The sequence below is a fragment of the Crocodylus siamensis genome, chromosome 11 (assembly GCF_052110815.1).
Source record: "Crocodylus siamensis isolate JL-2025a chromosome 11, ASM5211081v1, whole genome shotgun sequence".
NCBI classification, from domain to species: Eukaryota; Metazoa; Chordata; order Crocodylia; family Crocodylidae; genus Crocodylus; species Crocodylus siamensis.
In genome coordinates this window covers 13269634-13289223 of record NC_143405.1, presented here as the reverse complement: position 1 = coordinate 13289223, position 19590 = coordinate 13269634, and the positions used below count along the sequence as shown (strand labels likewise).

Genomic DNA, 19590 nt, shown 5'->3' with positions numbered 1-19590 from the left:
GCTATTTAAGAGTTGAGTATTATTACCATTACCTTGTAGGTGTGACGTATGTCACTTTGCATTTCCTCCCCATTCTCTCTGCTACAGCGAGAAGTCTGATTGATCAGTCATGGACTTGCTGACCAAGCAAGTTCATGCGCATGCCTATTTTCAAAGCACCAAACCTCACACCCCTTCTGCTTGCATCTAACAACGTGTTTACATTATATTGGCTGCGAAACAAGAGGCTTGTTACCATGCGGAGGGCGACAGCAGAGCGATTAGTGAAATTTGTTACCCGCATGCTCCCAACAAAATTAAATTAAAAGTGCCGCTTTGCTGTCAAGATAAGGGCCAAGCCAGAGAGATAATTTTTCACTCTCAAACACTCAATTACTCGGTGAGGCTGTATCAGATACAATCAAGAAAAGCACTGCCTCCAGGAACAGATGTAAAAGCCGTTATCTTTATCGCAGTCCGAGGGAAGTTAAAAAGGCTGCTGGTATAGCTGCAGCATGGCTGGCCTAATTGTGACACCCAGGCAGAGGCTCAGTGAACTCCCCTCTGATTTCATCATCTTCTGCTTAATGCCCATCTCCTTATAATAGCTCCACGCTCCACTTTCCAATATTCTGCAGCCATTTCTGGTCTCCCGTATATGAACGCACACACACATGCGCGCGCATGCCTCAGGCCTGCGCTAGTAAGGTTCTGCCTCGGGTAGCTATCTCAGCTCATCTATCCAAACCTTAATGCCGATACACCTACCAGCAGCATGAGAGTGGCAGTGCCAACCCAGTTTATGCCAGTTTCATGAGCAAAATAAGCTTGACTGGCAAAAGCATGTTCTGTATGTCTACACTCATGTTTTTGTCAGTGTAATAAAAAAGCTGCAAAATGCTCTTCTCTCAGCGACTTTGCTAATCCAGCAGTGGACTATAGTGTAGATCTGCCTGCACAAGTGCTGTCCAATGGTAAGAAGGAACAGCAAAGGTGGAAGGCAGATCTCAAACTTGGTGGTGCAAGTATCTGGGGGTTTTCCATCCATTTCAAACCAGAGTTTTTTGCCTTGACACTACTCAAGTTTTACAGGACTTGGATATGTTGCAGGGCCCTGGCTGTTCCTTACATTGTTTATAAGTGTTCTGTCTTGTCCATCTTAAAGCATCAGAGAGTCTGATGCTCCCCAAGAGAGCTGCCCTCAGCCCAGTGATGTCTGTCTGTGTAGTCTGTGGGCTAAATGTTACCGCAGGGCAAGGGAAGAGCACCTCCAAGAGCTGACAGAATAGCTATTTCCATTCACGCTGCCAGCTGGGGAGTCCCACCTTGTGCCGGGCAGACTACGTAAACAGGGAGCAGTGCCCGAGTATCAAACTCATCCCTCTGGGGCAGAGATGCTGCTGAAGAATTTGGGGTCTTTAAATAGTGTCTCTGGGTCTGCACTTTCTTTGCTCTCCAGTTCAGGCAGCAAAATGCTACCTTCTCTCTCCAGCTTAGGGCTCCAGGGTGGGCCCACAGAGCGAGTATCATGTTCTAAATGCGTTTTTAGTTCAGAATCAAAGTTAAAGGGGAAACTGGATCCCTTTGCTCGAGGACTCTGTGCAAATGTTCTGCCCTGAGCAGCAGGACCAGTGCTGCCAACTCAGGACTCTCCGCAGCTGCAAGACTATTTTCCGGTTGCCTGCAAGACCAGGAAGATATGCAGAACTCAGATGAAGACGGGAGGGAAGGGTGAGGGGACTGAAATGAGTCATCGATAGTCCTTTCGCCATCTCTCATCTGACATCCACTGTGAAAGCTAAATTACATAAAAGGAATTAAGAGCCCTGTTGTCAGCGATACAGGACAGCCTCAATTCTGCTTACTGTGAAGCCTATGCAAATACCTCTGTGCATGTATCCATGGTGGATGTAAATTAGGAACTCAGGAATCCCCATGCTGGATCAGACCCCTGAACCACGCAGCCCAGCATCTCATATATGACACTGCCCAGCGCCCACTGCTCTGTGGGAAGGCACCCAGCGGTAGATGGTTCTAGGATTACTTGCTCCCAGGGAATCTAATTTTTGTAACAACAATTATCAGAGACTGGCTGATGCTTCTGAATAAATGTCTGCATGAGAAGTATCAGTCAAAGCAGCATTGTTCAGCATGGAGGGCAAATGAGACAGAGAAGGGGAGAAATAATTCACTGAGTTGTGTGTGCGCTGGGGGCGGGGGGAGACCTACGAAGCATAGTTGAAAAGGAGGCGAACAGGAGAGACTGATTATCCCCTCTTGCTAGTGTAAGCAACAAAAAACGACATGTTTGGTTTATCTCCTTTTGTCTCCTATTTGATTCCTGACAGGCGGCTCCTTTAGTTTGAAGCCTGCTGCTGTCAGGGAGGCAAGCTGAACTGGAGAGCAAAGAAGGTGCAGACCCAGAGACACAATTTAAATACACCAAATCCTCCAGCAGCGTCTCCGCCTCAAAGGGGCCGTGTTTGATACTCGGTGACTCGCTTTCTTTCCGCTGCTCCCTGTTTACTTAGCCCTGACGTTTCTGCGGGTTTCGGCGGAGAAGGAAGGGAGAATGCTACCCAAATTTCACTCCACGTTTCAGTTAGTTCCTCATGAAATAGTAAGTGTCTGTTGCCTCCGGAGACAGGAGAGGATCAAAGGGAAGTTTCCTCATATGTAACAGATTCCGAATACCTAATTTTCCCTTATAAAAGGCCTTGTTTTAAACACCAAATACAGAGGCAGATCAAAGCCCAGCTTCTCATTTCTCTAACAGCCCTCAGAAGGCTCTGCCAGCCAGCAAGACACGCTCGCGCATGCACACGCATGCAGAGGTTGCTGCAAATACACGGCAGATAATTGGGCTCTGCTAATTTGTCTAAAACACTGCTGCAGACTACAGAGACAACTGGGCATCTCATATGCCTAGACTGCCACCCAAAGAACAGGTTGTAGGTCGAGTCCCCTCCTACCCCACTTCTGTACCTGAACTCCATCATCCCCCAAGGTCCACAGCCCCCAAAGACGAAAGCTGAGTGAACTGGGACATCCTTATCTCAGCAAGGCAGCGTAGAACTTATCAGCGGACAAGAGGAACCCAAATCCCCAAGGTCTTAATTAGGCCATAATGGGCAGACTGAGGTGTTTTATGAGGCAGTAATGTGTCTCCTGAGAGGCCAAAGGATGACTAGGCTGTGTGTGTTACCCTGATGATGGAGCCAGATTATTGTGGCTGGGAAGACAGTGCTTGGACATAAGCAATGCAAACAAATAGCAGTGCATCCCCCCTCTTCTCCCACCACCCCGTCGTCCCACTTTTAAAAGGCAAACAGAAGAGATTCAGGGAGCTACTGATGCTCTGCTCTTGCAGGGTAGGGGGGCCAGGGAAAAGGATGCTGGCACAGGCAGATGCTTATTCACAGTGGGGTCCATGGGGAGTATGTACTCAAAAGCAAAATGTCTCGTTAAATAATTTGCATGCTAACAGACAGGTGAGCTATTTAGTTTATCAAGGCTATTTCCCCTCTTCAGGTGCCATCACAGCCCTCATCAAGTCATCATTATAGCAATAATAATAATACTTTGCACTTATATTCAATGTCACGGGTCTGATTTCATCAGAGAGTTTCCAGGAACATTACGAATTTAACTTCTGAGCGGCAGATACAAATCCCCTCCATGTTGTAGTTGGGGGGGAAACGCACACAGGGGTCCATGGCTCAATTCCAGGACATGTCACATGCCCACCACTCTAGTGGGACTTGGCTATAGGCACAGGGGGTCAGCACCTCTGAAAGCCAGTCCCCAGGCGCCTCCAAGTGGGTGCTCCAAACATCCATGGCTGCACGACTGAGAGCAAAGCAATGGAGGAGAAGAACGCACACAGACCTCTGAGAGAGGATGGCTTAGGCTGGAGTCAGGCAATTCAAGACCAGTTCTGGGCCCCAATCACAGATTCTTGCAATAGAAGGGACCCATCACTTTAGCCCCTCTCTGCTTCCAATCCAAATGGGTCCAGGCCCCGCTGCGACACTCATTAAACCTAACCCACACTCTAAGCTCCTTTCGTGACCAGATGCTAGAGGAGGGCAAGTTAATTTGTTTTACTTCCGTGTCTACAAAAGAGGCGCTCAGAAAGGCCAAAGCAAAAGCAGGACAGGGTGAAACCTTTTCGTGTCTCGCCATCCACTTTCCAAGAGACTCAGTAGATGCACTAAGCCTATTTCAGACATCACAAACCACAACATAACCAGAAGATACTGCTCCCCACCTCTCCTACCTCCAAGTTTCAAGAAGCCCAACTCAGCTCCGAAATCTCAGCCTTTTTTTTAAAGGTATTTGGAGGGCGATACAAGCAAACGGAAATGCTCAGAGCAGTTAGACCAAGTCAGAACTGCAGCTGAATTGTATTTCACTTGGCAGGTGGGAAGAAGGGCTTGGGATGAAGCCAACTGAGAGCTAAAAGCAGCTGTTCTCAAGAGCAAGGTGGGGTAGAGATAGGGAGCAGAGGAGCATGGAGTAAAGGTGGATTTTGTTTTGCTGTATGAAACAAAACCAAATAATTAGTGGGAGAGAACCTGGTAGGGGGGGGGGGCGGTGTTGGTGGTAGACGTGTTGGTCTAAGGACACAGGCAGGCAAGGTTCTTTGGGTGGATGTGATATCTTTTATTAGACCAACTAAATTTAGTTGGAACCTGATAATAACGGATTCTGAAACCTCCCATGATGGGCAGCTGTGGAGGCGGATTAACATCTCCGAAACACTGATAGCTCTCTTTAAGTGAATTTAGCGCTGGGAAAAGGTGTGTAGATTGACAGCCATAAAAACAGGAGCCTAATCCATACCCACAGATGTAACAGAAGCAGCCCAAGCTCCTCATAGCACCCTGCCAGCCCTTAGCCAATGGCAGTGAGCAAGGGTGTTTCTTTCTGTGGCCCAGGGGAGTTGCCAAGGGGAGTACAGGTAATTGCAGCAGTGGGTCTCGATGCATTTTTAAATGGATTTTAAAAAAATGAAATACACACTCATCACTACAGTATCCTAATATAGTACCCAATGAAGAGAGGCAGTTAATATCTGCCTTAGGCCTGGCACAATCAGATTCCTGATACCAGCACCCTGTAAGTCGTCCATCCTGGTCTGTGGTTAATAAAGGACAGTTTATCTGAGGATGCATCTGATTTCCTGCTGAATAAATCTTTAAGAACCCTAAACTTGAAGACCGGCTTGATGGTGAGCACAAGATGCTTCATGCTTGCCTTTGGAAGGGTGTCGTGGGACTCAAAATCAAGTCTGTGCTGCTGCCTCCTGCTCCACTCTGTGCAGCTGCCAATAAACGTGGCATGCTAAATGATCCTAGCTCTTGCTAAGCGCTTCCCTGAACAAGGAGGCTCTGAGATGATGGACGCACCACTAATGGCTTAGCAAAGCCCTGCTAGAATGGCAAATGGGACTGGATGATGTGTAGGGGGTTGGCATGGGCTGTCCCCCACTGGTGGGTTAGGAGATGGAACTCGACATGGTGCACGAGGGCTATGGCTTTCTCGTCAGGACCCAAGGATGGAGAGCTGTGTCAGTTCACCCTGCAGATGAGAAATGCATAAATAGTCATGGCCACTAGGTCTTCATTTGAAAGGAACAAAGCCTTTTGCCTAGCAATCAGTGGAGATCTGCACATACAGTAGCTGCTACTCAATTCTCAGGTTCAGCAGTAGGTTAAGGCTGGCCCACAGGCATCATACAAGCATGCACATGCCCTACCACAAGGATGAGTTGATGGTTGTTACCAGACCCTCCAGCACAGCTACTAAATACATCACTGATGTGGTCTGACAGAAAGCACACAATTCGGAGATGAGAGAGAGGAGACTCCTGAAACATTATGCAGTCTGCACTCCTGACCAATGTAGATTTATCTACAACTTTGTTCTCTATCTAGACTAGTTTTAATCAAGCAGTGATTCTTTCACCCCTCCTCAACAGGCCACTCTAGAGTCAAACCTCATTGGTAGGAATTTCACCTCTCTCAACAGTTCCCTGTGCATCCCTTCCTGCATCGTACTTGAGTTGCTTGGAGACGAGCAAAGCATATGGCCACCTCACTAACTTGTCTTGACCAAAGCACAAAAGAAAAACAATGTAACTTGTCATTTAAAGGACAATCCAGACAAAAGTGGTAGCCATTGTGCATATTATAATTAACAAATCACACCCAGTGAGAATTTGTCATCCTTTCACCCATGATCTGTAACGCTTCATTAAAATGGTCTATGCCACCTCATTAACGTCTTCTGCAAAATCTGGCATTAGAAGAGAAATCACCATGAAGAGCTCTCGCTGTGCCTAATGATTATCTCATTGCACCTACAATGACACAAATCCATTGTGAAATCAATATTAGAACATCATTGCAACAATTAGCTCTATCTGACTATGCATCCTTCTCTATTGGAATTATGACCCTGTCCAACTATAGATCTTTGTTTTAGTGGTAATTATAATTTTTGCGCTGTAACTTACTGCTAAGCTAGTGCTTTCTGTACATGAGGGAGCTAAGAGTCAATGAAATGATAATGGAAAATTATTTCCAGAAAGTCATTCAAGGCAAAGTTTTGCCATACTCCAGGTAAAAGCAGCCAGGGTCTTTAAACACAGAGCTTCATTTATATATTCATTTAACAAATAGAAAGGGTTAACAGAGAAATAAATAGTCAAACCCAGGAACAGCTCAATGGAATCAGAAAGCAAGGGATCAGCTACTCTCATTAGAGCATCTAGTCTAGATCCCCAGCTGTCACTGCCACTTTTCCAAGAAGCAACAGGTAGAAGTAAATGCTGTAGAAGCCCTATGTTCCCGGGTTGGATCAAATGGCGCTGCAGGCCAGACCTACCCCACAGCCTGCAGGTCCCTGACCCCTGCTTTAGAGTCTAACACTATTTTCAATGCTTGGCAATCTCTCACCCAATTGCCTTATGCATCCCATTCATCATGACCTACAAGCTGAACAACACTGAACTAGTTCATGGGTGTGTTTTTCAAAAGCACCTAGACTGACTTCAAAGACCGAGTCCTGTTTTGACAAGCGATTCACTGGCTGTGGGCAGCTGCAACTTTAAATCATGTAAAGATGAAGACAGATTTTCTGCTTGAAATCACACATCAGCTATAGTGTGTTATGCCACTACTGTACCAGAATAAGGCAGAGGTTACATTTAAGACTTGATTAATCTGTTAACTATGTGTAAAATAGTACCCCAACCACAGGTTCAGGCAATTAGTGGCATGACAAAATGAGAAACTGGTCACAAAATTATTCCATAACATGTAATATTTTTGTGGTTGGTTTCCATTGCACCTTGAATTGAATGTTGCAAGATTCCTGCCAGGAAGCCTGATGGAGGTTGAATAGTGAGGCTTCACTGACGTCTCCCCTGTATATGTAGCACAGCCCTGAATGGGGCTACACCCTGCTGCTATCAGGGTGCTAAGTAAAGTGGAGCTCATCACTTGGGCTGTGGTGCCAAGTCACAGGGAGCCGCAGGGCTCCCCGCAACCCAGCAGGTTAACTGCCTTGGCCTATAACTCCCAGAGAACTGCAGCGCAATACATGACACATCCTGGCCACAGGGACCCTGGGATTGGGGAGAGGTTCCCTGATCCCAGGGACCATGAGTGCCAGGACCTTAAAAAAAATACATGTGCAGCTGAGCTGCACACCAGACTTTCTGACATCCCAGTGCATGGGACTCCGAAACTGTCCCAGTGCAGTCCTGGAGCTGAGACTCACGATCAGCTGACCGTCGGTCCTGGCTCCGGTGTGGTGCTGGGGCTGAAACTGACCATTGGACGGCCCCAGGATCAGAACTGCATCAGCTCACAGTTCATGCTGGGCTGCGGGCACCCAGCTTTCAACTTGCTGGTACAGAGGAGCCTGGGATCATGATCCCTGGACCACTGACCCCACCGCACTCGCAAGTAGAAATGGTGTGATTGGGATCTGATCCTCTATCCTGAAATCTTTCCATGTACAGGAGGCAGGATTGTTGGGGGTGGGAATCAGGTCCCATTGCACCATTAGATGAACACATGCCAGGAAGCCTAAGTGAGTTAAACTGATGTAAGTGCAGACTGTACAGCAGTACAGAAGGGAAAAGACTACACAGTTATAACAGAATAAAGCTGGTTTAACTTTTATGTCTGCCCATGACCACAGAAATGCAGAGAGTTGTAAGCTCCTAAGTGTCTATGTTAGTTTTAAAAACTTCAACATTTAAGTCACTTGGACAGTTTTGAAAATGTCACTCCCTGTGTCTGCCAATGCAGGATTGTGTCCTAGATAGCTGTTTGAAGAATAGGAACCTCCCCACATGCCTACCAAAAAAAAGCAAAATCTCTGATCCTATGATCCCATATTTACTTTTAAGACAATGTCTTTGCAGAAAGCCTTAACTTCTGAATTCTTTGAGCCTTTAAAATCTCAAGTATAATCCAGTAGGAATTTCTGTAACCCCGAATTTCCTTTTCTCCTAAAAGAACGAAAAGAAAAGAAAAACACCTGAATGCATTCTCAGCCTAGAGAAACGAATGCAATATGTGTCTGTTTATTCCAATGTGCAATCAGTGAGCCGATCATAGGTGTAGAGGTAATTTCACATTGAAATAAACATGTTATGCGCATTTATCTGAATGCCTAATCATTGAAATAAATAGAGCTGCATTTATTTTGCTGGGTGCAGGCATCTATCTGGAATGCTGCACTCTGGCTATGCTTGGCTTAATAAAGAAAACAAGCGTAGGGCACAGACCCACTGTGCAATCTTAAAATCGCTTCCAAACCTTGTTATTGCTTAACAGAGATTTTTTTTTAAAAAAACAGCAATAGCAGCAACAAAAATCTCATGGATCCCCGCAGAGAACGGGGTACAAAGATAATCTGAGCTTTTTAACAAAGTCATTTTGGTATTATTTGAGTGGGGAAACTGTGGACACTTGTTTTAAACCTTAGGCATTTCACTTCCTTGCTCCTAGAACTTACTAAAAGCCCTGCTGGAGAGGGTTTTGCGCAAAAAAAAAAAAAAAAAAAAAATCCCTGCCCCAGCCCTCATTTTGTACTTGTTTCTTTTAATTGTCTTTGTGTTAACAGAAGGCGTGGGGCATTTCAGTTTAACTGGAATTTTGCTGACAAACATTAGACAATGATAGAAAATAGAAAGTTGGGCTTTATTTAGCTGGAAGGATTGCTACAGTTACTGTTACTGGTGGCTGGATCAAGACAGGGGCTGTACCAACCTAACTCTGTAGCGTAGACAGAAAGTTGTTGTATATACTCATTCAGTTTATGGCAATCTATCTCAGGGTATATCCCATTTTAAGAATAAGACATACCCACCTAGCCCAGTTTCCTATCTCTGATCATGGTGAGTAGCAGATGCTTTAGATGAAGAAACCAAGAAAAAGCATGTGTATAGTGATCCATCTTCTATCTTGCCCTCCCGGTTACCAGTGGTCAGAAATTTATATCTCTCTATTTATGGCCCCGACTGATCAATCCTCCATGAATCTGTCTAGTCTTTTCCTAATCTGGTTATATACATGGCAGTTGCACATATTGACAGAAGGTGTTTGCATCAGTGCAGCGATGCTAGTGGTGAGCTTGCTAGTGGTGAACTCCCACCTGGCCACATTCTGCAAGAGCAGCAGAAGAAAAGGGACCCATAATCATTGATCAGTGCTTCCTAAATCTTTAACGTGACTGATACTGGGGATGAGGGAATAGATGCTAACAAGCTACTGAGTCAATTGATATAATCACTACAAAACATTGCTAATGTCTCCCACCTCCCGCTGGCAGAAAACAGCAGTCCCAGGCTGGGACATATTTATCTACAGGTTGATTGTGAATTACTGAGAGCAATGATCCTTCCTCATAGACTAAGTTAAGGTACTTCAGCCATCATACACCAGGGGCAACACAAGGGGACACAAGCTGAAGGGGTTGTTTCTTCTGCCTCTTAAGAGCTCCTGCTATTTTATTTTTACCTTTGCTTCGCCTCCGGCTCCTATACTGCTCGGTGTAGAAGGTCAGTTGAGTTTCATCATCTGCCTCAGAGCCAGAGTTTCCTTTAGCACGTCCAAACCCGATCCCGCCTGCAGGAATGAAAGAGGAGCGTCAGCACTGCTGTCTTGGATGCCTAATAGCAAAACTGAGCTGTGAGCTCCTCACCAGGAAAGCACCATCCAGCTGCCACCCCTCCCATCTCTTTAAAGCCCTGACACAAACGCATAGTGCCATAGCGCTCTGTTTCTCCAGTCGTGGACCGAGACCTCATTGTGCTAGGAGCTGTACAAAAAGAAAAAGAAGACCCAGCAAGTCTACAAATGAAATATCTTTGAGAATCCTGAATGTTTAAGCTGCTTTCCTATAGATCCGTGTACAGTGAATGCCACATAGATTTGTATATTGGACTCACAGAGGCACAGAAAACACAGGTAAAAGGCAGCATGGGATAGGGCACAACACTGAGACCTGTTTTTCATTCTTGATTCTCCGATGGACTTCTGGTGTGACCTTAGGTAATTCATGTTCCCTTTCACAATGCCTGTTCCCCTCTCACCCTTTTGTTAGGTCTTTTTAGGTCAGCAACTTATTATGGCAAGAACTGTTTCTCATCATGCGTCTGTACAGTACCTATGTCAATGAAGCTCTAATGTTCACTGCAACCTCTAGGCCAGTGGTTTTCAAACCTTTTTAGACTCAAGGCACTGCTCAGAAGATACCAGCTCTTAGCTTACACTCATTTCTCAACAATGGAAAAACAACAGAGCAACTTTTCAGTTGCAAAGGACCCAGAAAGGCCACAGCAGGTCAGAGAGTTTTTGATACCATGGGTTTCTATTTGAAATCTATGGGTCTCTCATGAACCATATGCAAGTGTTTGCACACCTGGCATATTGCAAGGCACCCTTAAAAGGATCTTGTGACACCCTGGTTGAAAAGGATTGCTCTAGGTACCATCATAATACAAATAACGGAGGGAAAATAGCCTCTTCCCTCAGGTCACCCAGTCAGAATCATCCTTCTGTTTGGATTTATCCAGCGAGCGACAGGCAGTTTCTGAAAGGTGACCCACTTTGTTAAGTAGGAAAGAGTACCCAAAGTTTAAGGTACTGATGAGATGAGGAACACCCAGAAACATGCATACTCATTCAACCAGGCAGTTCCTCTCTATAACAGCTTTAAATGTCTAGGAGCCCCTGTGTTTAAAATAACCCAATGATCTAGGAACAGAACTGGCACAAGCCTTCCACCCTTTCGGAAAGTTAAAAAAGAAGAGGCCTCCAGGGGTTGACACTGGCCCTTTAAATGGCCATTAAAATATTTTACTGTTTTAAAACTCTTTTAGTCTAGGAAGAAGTACAATTCACATGCTTCTTGGCAAGGGAACAGCAACCGAAAGTGCCACCTTATGCCCTGTGAAATTCTTAATCGCCTCAGTGAGGCCAGGGTAGAAAGAGTTGGGGGAAGGCACTGAGCTGATGGCTCTGAAGCTCAGAATCACGATCTATCAGCAGAGCTGATACGATGCAAGCATTGGCAGAACTGCCTGGATGCCCACACCAACCTGCCACGATCCTGCTCGTATGGGACATTTCAGACCTCGGCTTCTGAACTACGACTGTAAGCATGGATGGGGGGAAAGGGGTGTCAAAGTTCTGCAAGCCAAGGAAGCCCATTAGACTACCACAGTTATGGCATTTTAGTATCTGTAAGCAACAATGCACAGGGCAGTGATGTAGCCAGTCACATCCAGCTCCTTTGATGCTCCACCTGAGTGGCCAGGATCCCATTTACAGCAGTGCTGTCTGGGACAGCTTTCTGAAGCAAGACTCAAACCCATGCCTCTACAATGAGCTTTAATTAGCTCTAAAATGAACTTTAAGCTTCTTTCAAGTCTCAGAGCAGCAGAGACTTCCTATGCCTGAAGAAGGGTGATTGCACCCAAAAGCTCGCAAAGAACTTTTTTCCAACTACTCAGTTGATCTAATAAAAGATCTCACACCTACTCGAAGAACCTTGCCTGTCTATGAGACACTTCAACCACTATGCCCTTGTGCCAATGATGGAGCAAGGGTTGTAAAGGCAATACTCACAATGAAGGAAGAAAACTCATTGCACACAGGGCATTCCATTGCCTTCAGAAGGCCACCGACCAAGGCTGCATTCAGATCAAAGGTGAAGACTAGGGATGGGCACATTTAATCAACTCTGAGACATTCAGTCCCCTCCAAGGGAGAGGCACTGTTTCTATACATTTGCTAGGAGCCCAACGTAGAGAAAAGAAAGTAGTATGGTCAGTATAGCTGCAGTCTCTCTCTCCTACAAAAGTACAGACAGGCCAAAGTCAGATGCACCAGAAAAGCTACAGATGGCACCTCTATGGCTATTACTTCTGTCCCAAGTATTTGTTTCATCAATAAGCAAATGCAATGCCTTATTCAATCCATGCATGGTGTAGCAGGAATGGAACTGAAAGTAGGCACAGAGGCAACTACAGCAGAAACCCAAGGAGTGCTTCATGAGCTGTACACACAAAGATGGACAATCCCTCTACCACAAGGGAACTGAGAGGTAGGCCAGACACTAGCTCTTATTCTTCTGAAGACAGCCAAAAATATGCATGTATTTAAGGTTAGACAGGGCTCTAAGTTTTTTAAATCTCACCCAAAGACTGACCTTCTTGGCAAGCAAGTTGACGACTTGGCAAAGAACGGACTGAATCAGGCCAGCTGTTGTTTGAACTCCGAACCTTGGTATCTCTAATGTGGCAGATAGGTCACTACAGGCCAGATTTCACCCCACCGCATCGCAACAGATCCCTGATTGTGGAAGCCTGCCAGCAGAGCAGGGTCTCAGGCTTTGGAAGGGAAAGGAAGGAAAAGATGAACTCTGGTCAAGAAATAAAAATCACTGCTTGCCTGGGGCCTCTGGCCAGGATTGAGCAATACCAATAGCTGTGATTTGCTGGTGCTGCTCTCCCATGTACCCACTCCCTCCCACAACACCCAGGCAGTCAGTGGCTGCACACTTGTTGCACAGAGCCGCAGCTGGCGCCGGAAGGCAGATATTAATAAGGCAAAGCTTCTCTTGGAGTCTGGCCTCGTACTCAGTGCAGGCTAATGCAAAGGCTTCCACCTGTCTCCGTATGGGGCAGAGCATGGCAAGCAAGCTGCCTGGGAGTTTTACCCCAACCGTCTCCTTCCGATTAATGTGCTCACTTAAAAATGACAAACATAGACCGATAAATACACACAAACCAGTCAACTCCCCACTCTCGCAGCAACATGTAGGACGGGCTGCTGGTCACCCTTCCTCTCTTCTCCTCAGTCTCTATTTCCAAGTCGCATCTACAGATGCCACGGGTGATGCAAAGACAAAAATCACTGTGTGCTTTGCCGTCAGGGGCCCTTCCAGAACAAGGCTTACCAGGGGGTGCTGAGCATCCCAGGGGCAGCCCAGGAGCATAGGCAGGGAGAGGTGGAAATCAAGCAAGTGTCTGATGGCGGCTCTCAAAGGCAGACTGAATGGAAGGGACACATCAGAACCGGCCTTGGAAGCTCCAAGGCAACCTGGAGGCCAGAATGACCAATTAAGCCCCCTGCAGTGATTCAGGCTGCTGCAAACAGTGCCTGCTGCTTGGCATTTTACTACTGTGTGCGATTTAGGGCACTAAAGTGCAGTCATTAATTACCCAGCACTACTTGAATATTTCCATTAGGGTCCTGAAAGATAGAAAATGGCTAAAACGGGAGAGCAATAATAGCAGAATATCAGCCTGCTAGAAGGGCTTTAGAAACGGCTCTGAGTCTGCAGGCCACCCGCGCTCATCAGTAGCATGGTGTAGCAGGCTTTGAAAACCATACCCTGAGGTTAAGAAAGCAGATCCTCAGAGCTGGTAAGCCATATCACCTTCATGCCCACTTGACATTCGGCGTCAATGCCAGGCTGCCACAGAGACACAGCACAGGACTGGTGTCAGACATACTTATACTACAACAGTATGCACCAGAGACTGTCCCTACAAACTCGCAGGCCAGCTGGCAGCCACATGAAAAGTCAGCATTTGTTTTGGGGAAAGAAAAGGGCAGAGGGATTTTGAGATGAAAGCTGTGCAAGGGGCAGGTGCAGGTCTGCAACAAAACAAGGAAGTGAGTGGAGCTTGGTAAGTTCAGGCCACCTAGATGCCTGGCACAGGGACATCAACATGTTTGTCTGGACTCCAAGCCTTAGCGCTTAGGAGCCCAGCTTAGAAGCCTAAGCCAATTTTTGAGTCAGGAGTTATCCCGGCTTTGATTCAGAGCAAGACTCAAACACCTGAGAGAGACTCGGGGCAGCAAGAATCCACTTGGATGGGGAGCAGAAAAAAATGTGACACACACCAACCTGGAAAAAACAGTCTCTCCCAAACTCACGGCTGCTGTCATTCTTAAGCCACCTGGCAAGGGGTTAGGAAGTTCATTCCTGGACTAAGTACCCAGTAAACCCCCTCAGGTTCTGAGCTATAGAGGGAAGCAGCACTGATCTCAGCTTTTTCTTTGGCACCCCCACTCCCACCCAAATTCCCCAAAGTAAGTTATTACGCCACACACATCGACCACTGGAAAATGGGGCTGTCCATGTCCAGCAAGCTGCACAGGCAGCTAGTGTTCCAGCCCCCTTTAGCGGCTTTTCGTTTGTTTGCTGGTTGCGTCTCCATGATGGATGGTGCTGACATGTTAAATTACTCAGGCTGGATGTCTTCAGAGAGCTGGTGACAGAGATATTGCATTTTCTGATTACCTAGAACTGCGCAAGATGTATTAATATGGGACTTGAGAGACCTGTGCACAGGTCCCCAAGCTAGAAAGGAAATGCCTCCCCCTACCCCTCAAGAATTGACAAAGGTCATCCAGCTGCCAAAACAGCTGGGCAGGAGGGCAGGCCCCCTTTGAACTACCCTCACATATCCACAAAGACCTTGATGATGCATCTTTCTGGTAACTCAGTGGCTCTGCGTTTCCTGCTACAATATGCTTCTGCACCTAAGAGCCTGGCAGAACCCAACTGAGGTCACTTGTAGGGAAGAGAAACCCATGGTAGCAAGTCTGACTCCAAGGAGTGTGGCATTATGTATCCCAGCTGCTAGAGTCTTGCCTTAATTTCCCATCCAGTAGTTTAGGATGTGGGATTCTCTTCCCTATCTTGTCCCAGGACGAATCCATCCCCTCTCACCCATTTTTTAATAAGGGGATGCCTTGGGTTGGCGAGATAGACACTGGTATCCCAGCTGGACTCATCCGAGCAGAAGCAGCTGTCAGAGTGAGAACAAGGCGACCGCCAGATTAAAGACAAGACAGTCGCGCCTCGTCAGCAATTCCTTTAGTTCTCTTAAAAGGGGGAAGAAAAACTGTCGAGTAATAGAAAAAAAGATTCTAATCATTGCAACCAATTACAAAGCAGAGTAATCACTTTAAAAAGAAAGAGAGTCTGATACAGCAGCAGGAACTTTGCAAAATTATGTATTGATAAAGTATAGTATACCCTATGCCTGGCAGAGCATGTGCAGTGCTGCAGAGATAGCTGGAATACAGTCCTCTCGGCTCCGGAGAACAGCACACGCTCTCACACTAAGAGTCATGTCGAGTAGCCATCATTAGCAGAACCTCCCTCCCCCTAAATTTTCTTGTAGCTTAGGCACCCCCCCATATATACATCATCCCCTCCCTCTCCCAAGGCACAGACCTTCCTTCTCTCTGCCCTTTTTCTCCTGCCTAAAGTCAACCTCATCTCCATGACTTTTTGCTATGTTATCCTCTACAGCAAAACTTCTTACTGTGTGACCCAAGAGCTACAGCACTGTCTCTCTTTACCTTCATTTCTCAGGTTTGTCTGTGAATCCCACAAGCACTGCTAGACCCTGTTAAAACAAAATGCCATCACTTGGCCAGCAACAAAGTCATCCCCCCAGAATTAAGGCTGATGCTTTCTAAGAAGCTCAAGGGAGTTGGGTATCAGTGAATGTTGTTGGAAACTGATCTCTCCCTCTCTCTCTCTCCTTTCATTTCCTCCAAATGTCCACAGCCTGCAGCTGTTCAAGGTAGGGCCTATCTCTAGGTTTCCCAGTAGGTTAGTGCTTTCCCTCTCTGTTTATGATAAAAACTCCCCAGGGCATGGACCTTTAGCTTTGTACTGTACTTGTTGGGGCTAAGCATCTGAAGTGCCCTCGTATCCCACCTATAAGACACAGGGCATTCTCTTAGTTTGCCCATGTCCCACATGACACATGGCAAAAGCACAGATAAAACCATACTTAAGCACACTGTGTTTTTGGTGCACATGCGTGTGTATATGTGTGTCTTCTGTGTGGGGGAAAAAAGCACACTGCATTTTGTTTTAGGAAATGGGAAGAGTGAAGTGCAAGCAAACCCCTCCATCTCACTCTGGCACCTACCTGATTTCACTCTGCAGAGATCTCTTTGATGTGTGCTCCCAAGATCAATGCTGACTTTGTCACCCCACCCCACCCCCCAGCCCATCACACACAGAGGTGACATCCAGGGCTGCTGCCCCAGTCACCCTCCCTCAGTTATGCTACTGCAAATATTAACTTCACATCTTTATTTAAACTTAAGGGCCCAATCTTGCCTCTCTGGGCAGATGCATCTCCATGGGGACTTCTCCAGACTTATGCACAGACTCTAGATTTGGGACCTCTGACTCTGGCCATAAGAGTGGCTAAGGTTTGGTTTGCCTTTGCTTGCTTCCACCACCAGACCCTCCAACAGCAGATAGCGGCTGCCACCACTAAGCTGACAGGGCACATGCCCACTTCTGGCAGCTCCACTATGCACGAAGTGCCCTATGGGAAGGCACTAGAGGCTGACTGGACCACAGAGACGAAATGAAGGCCGAGGAGCATCCACACGCATCTCCTGCAGCTTCTCTGGAGGGCAGGATGACGAGATGATGAAAACGTTACTCCTGAAAAGGTTGTATTTGGTAGCTGTGTTGGTCTGAGACAAAAAGAAATGCAAAACTCTAAAAACTCTTGGTTCAGAGAGGAAACCTTTTATTAGATCAACTAAGAGTTGTTGGTCTAATAAAAGATAGCATCTCCGAACCAAGAGTTTTTAGACTTTTGCACTCCTGAAAAAAGGCACCTCTTGGCAGCAGAAGGCAGGGTCCTTCATATTGGCTGCAAAGGTGTGAACGTACTCAAAGCCCGGCCAGCAGCCCTCTGTTCTGTAGTCAAGCCATCAAATCACTCTGAATTTGAGGGTGGAAAAAATAGGCAGAAATCACAAAGTGTCCTGGGGAGAGGACTGGGAAGGATTCAATAAGCTCCCCATTTCCCCCTCACCCCACTGAAGGCAAACCCGGAAACAGCCCTGCTGAAATCCTCCGGTGAGCCAGATGTCTCAATAAAGGTGCTCTTGTTTCTAATCCTGTTTGAAGATTTACAAGCTCGTTAATCCACTCAAACAGATCATGTGTGGCTGGGGCAGGGCTCTCGCAGTTGGTTTTGAAGCAGATGTTAATTCAGACAGTGAACGAGGCAGGGGTCCAAGGAAAACATGTTATGTGATCACGTAATTAAAGAATGCATCATAATGCACACGCCAAAGGCACCAGCCTTAACACTGTGCAGACAACTTTAATTTGGGCATGACCTACACCTTAAGTACCTGAACTTATACCCCAAAGCCCCAGCACTGACTCCTTTCTTCTGCCTCCTCACCTCTGCTCTGTTTCAGTCCTGGTCTCATCTCTCCCTCCCAAAGACTCATATCAGTCTCTGTAACTAGCCAGTTCTCTGATCCCCTGAGGGCTCCCCACCCAACTGCTGATCCCCCATCCCAGGTTTCTCAACCTTAACTCAGCCTGCTTGCCCACTCATCCCCAGCCCCTCCAGTCTAATTTTCTCTCTGAATTCTAGTTGTCCAGCTACCCAAAATGATCCCCGGGAGCCAGTAGAGGAAGCCTGGAGAGCAAAGAGGAGGCCATCTTCTGCCTTCAGTTCGTGTGCCCACGTGACATAGCAGCCCCGGCAGAAAGCCCAGTTCCTCGTCTGCAGGTCCAAGCGGCCAACTCTAACAAGTCTCTACTGAAGGTCTGTGCAACAGGGAGCCCTGGCCCTTTTACTGGAGAGTAGTGCAGCCCCATTAAAGGCACAGTTTTTAGAGCCTACCTAGCCCGGTAGTCAGGTCAGCTGAGTGGGGGCTCACATGACCAGAAGTGGGCTCAAGCCAGAGCTATATAAGCCCTGGGATTGACCCAGTCAAAGAGGGCCAGCCCTGAGCGTGTGAAGTGTAGCGCTCCTGACTCTCCAACAAGGTTAGAAGAAAGCAGCTCTTCAGGGCAGGAAACAAGAAAGAACCACCCAGAGAGAGACACACACACACTTGATAAGTAGGCAAGAGGTCTTAATTTTTTTTTTTTTTTTTTAAATGATAAGGCTGGTGGTTTGGGACTAGAGGGGTGGTTCAGAGGTCCCATTAGTGTCCTAGGGGCATATGCTTGTCTTGGGCCTTGCTGGGGGCAGGTTCAAGGCAGAGTGCAGGCTGGAGCCCAGAAGCCAGGCTTAGAGCAGTGGGCCTGGGTTGCAGAACTAGCCAACGTAGAGGGCAAGGAGCCAGGAAGGCTAAAACCCCAAGAAAAAGGATAAAAAGAAAGTCCTGAAGATAAAAGGGACAAGTGTCCCACTCAATTGGTGACTCAAAATCTGTGAGGCATGGAGCATGGAGCCGTGCAATTAGCCCTTAAGGAAAGGAACCACCACCTCCAGGTATTCCTTAGACCAGATCTGGGAAGCCATGGGGCAGCCTCCCTTTTATAACCATAAGGGACATCAAGACATGGCAAATGACAAAGAAAGACTGTTTCTAGAGTGGGCAGGGTAAAAAGGGGAATTGTGGGCCCCTCCAGGGGTTTGCAGCCACCCCTGGGCATGGTACCCTGTTACAGTCTATAAAATGGGATTTTTCAAAGATACATAACTTGACTAAGGGCAGAGTAGAACACACCCTTCTTTCCACTCAACAGCTCTAGAGATGTCCAGGAACTTTTCTTCCTCAAAGCTACGTCCTGCTAGCTCATTTGTGGAAACAGGCAAACGGCTTTACCAGAAATGTTCCAAATAATTTCTGCTCAAGGCAGCAGACATCCAACCTAGAAAAAAAATCAGCTCACAGGGGTCAAGTTTAACAAAGTTATAAGTGAACAAAGAAAAAAAAACAAAAAACGAGGGGTCGATAAGGCCACGTTGCCTGGCACTTCAACTGCAGGCATTGCTACCTGCACGGCATGGCCTGTTGATATAATTAGCAGGCCATCATTATGCAATGTGCCCCTCTTTCTGCAGGCCACACACCAGGTTTCTGAGCACAGTGTCCATCTGTTTTTTTATAAATCCACCTCTTCCCCCCACTATTCTGTCTTCCAAAGCAAAATGGCTATCACCATCTCTCCCCTCCCCAGGGCCTTTTAAAAAAATCCAGTTTAACCATCAAGATTTTCAAGGTAAGCTCCACGGGGATTAGCCCTTTTCTTTCTGGAGGGTCTCCAGTAGTACCT

General features: G+C 46.8%; 1 protein-coding gene across 2 annotated transcripts in view; it reads right to left on the bottom strand.

Annotated features, from left to right (window-relative positions):
• The window catches only part of ASTN2 (astrotactin 2), a 598062-nt gene that overhangs the window by 376845 nt on the left and 201627 nt on the right, over window positions 1–19590 (bottom strand). For both annotated transcript variants that reach the window (XM_090021411.1, XM_090021412.1), the window contains one exon: window positions 10020–10127. In XM_090021411.1, the coding sequence (XP_089877537.1) occupies window positions 10020–10127 (108 nt within the window). The remainder of the gene's footprint in view (window positions 1–10019; window positions 10128–19590) is intronic.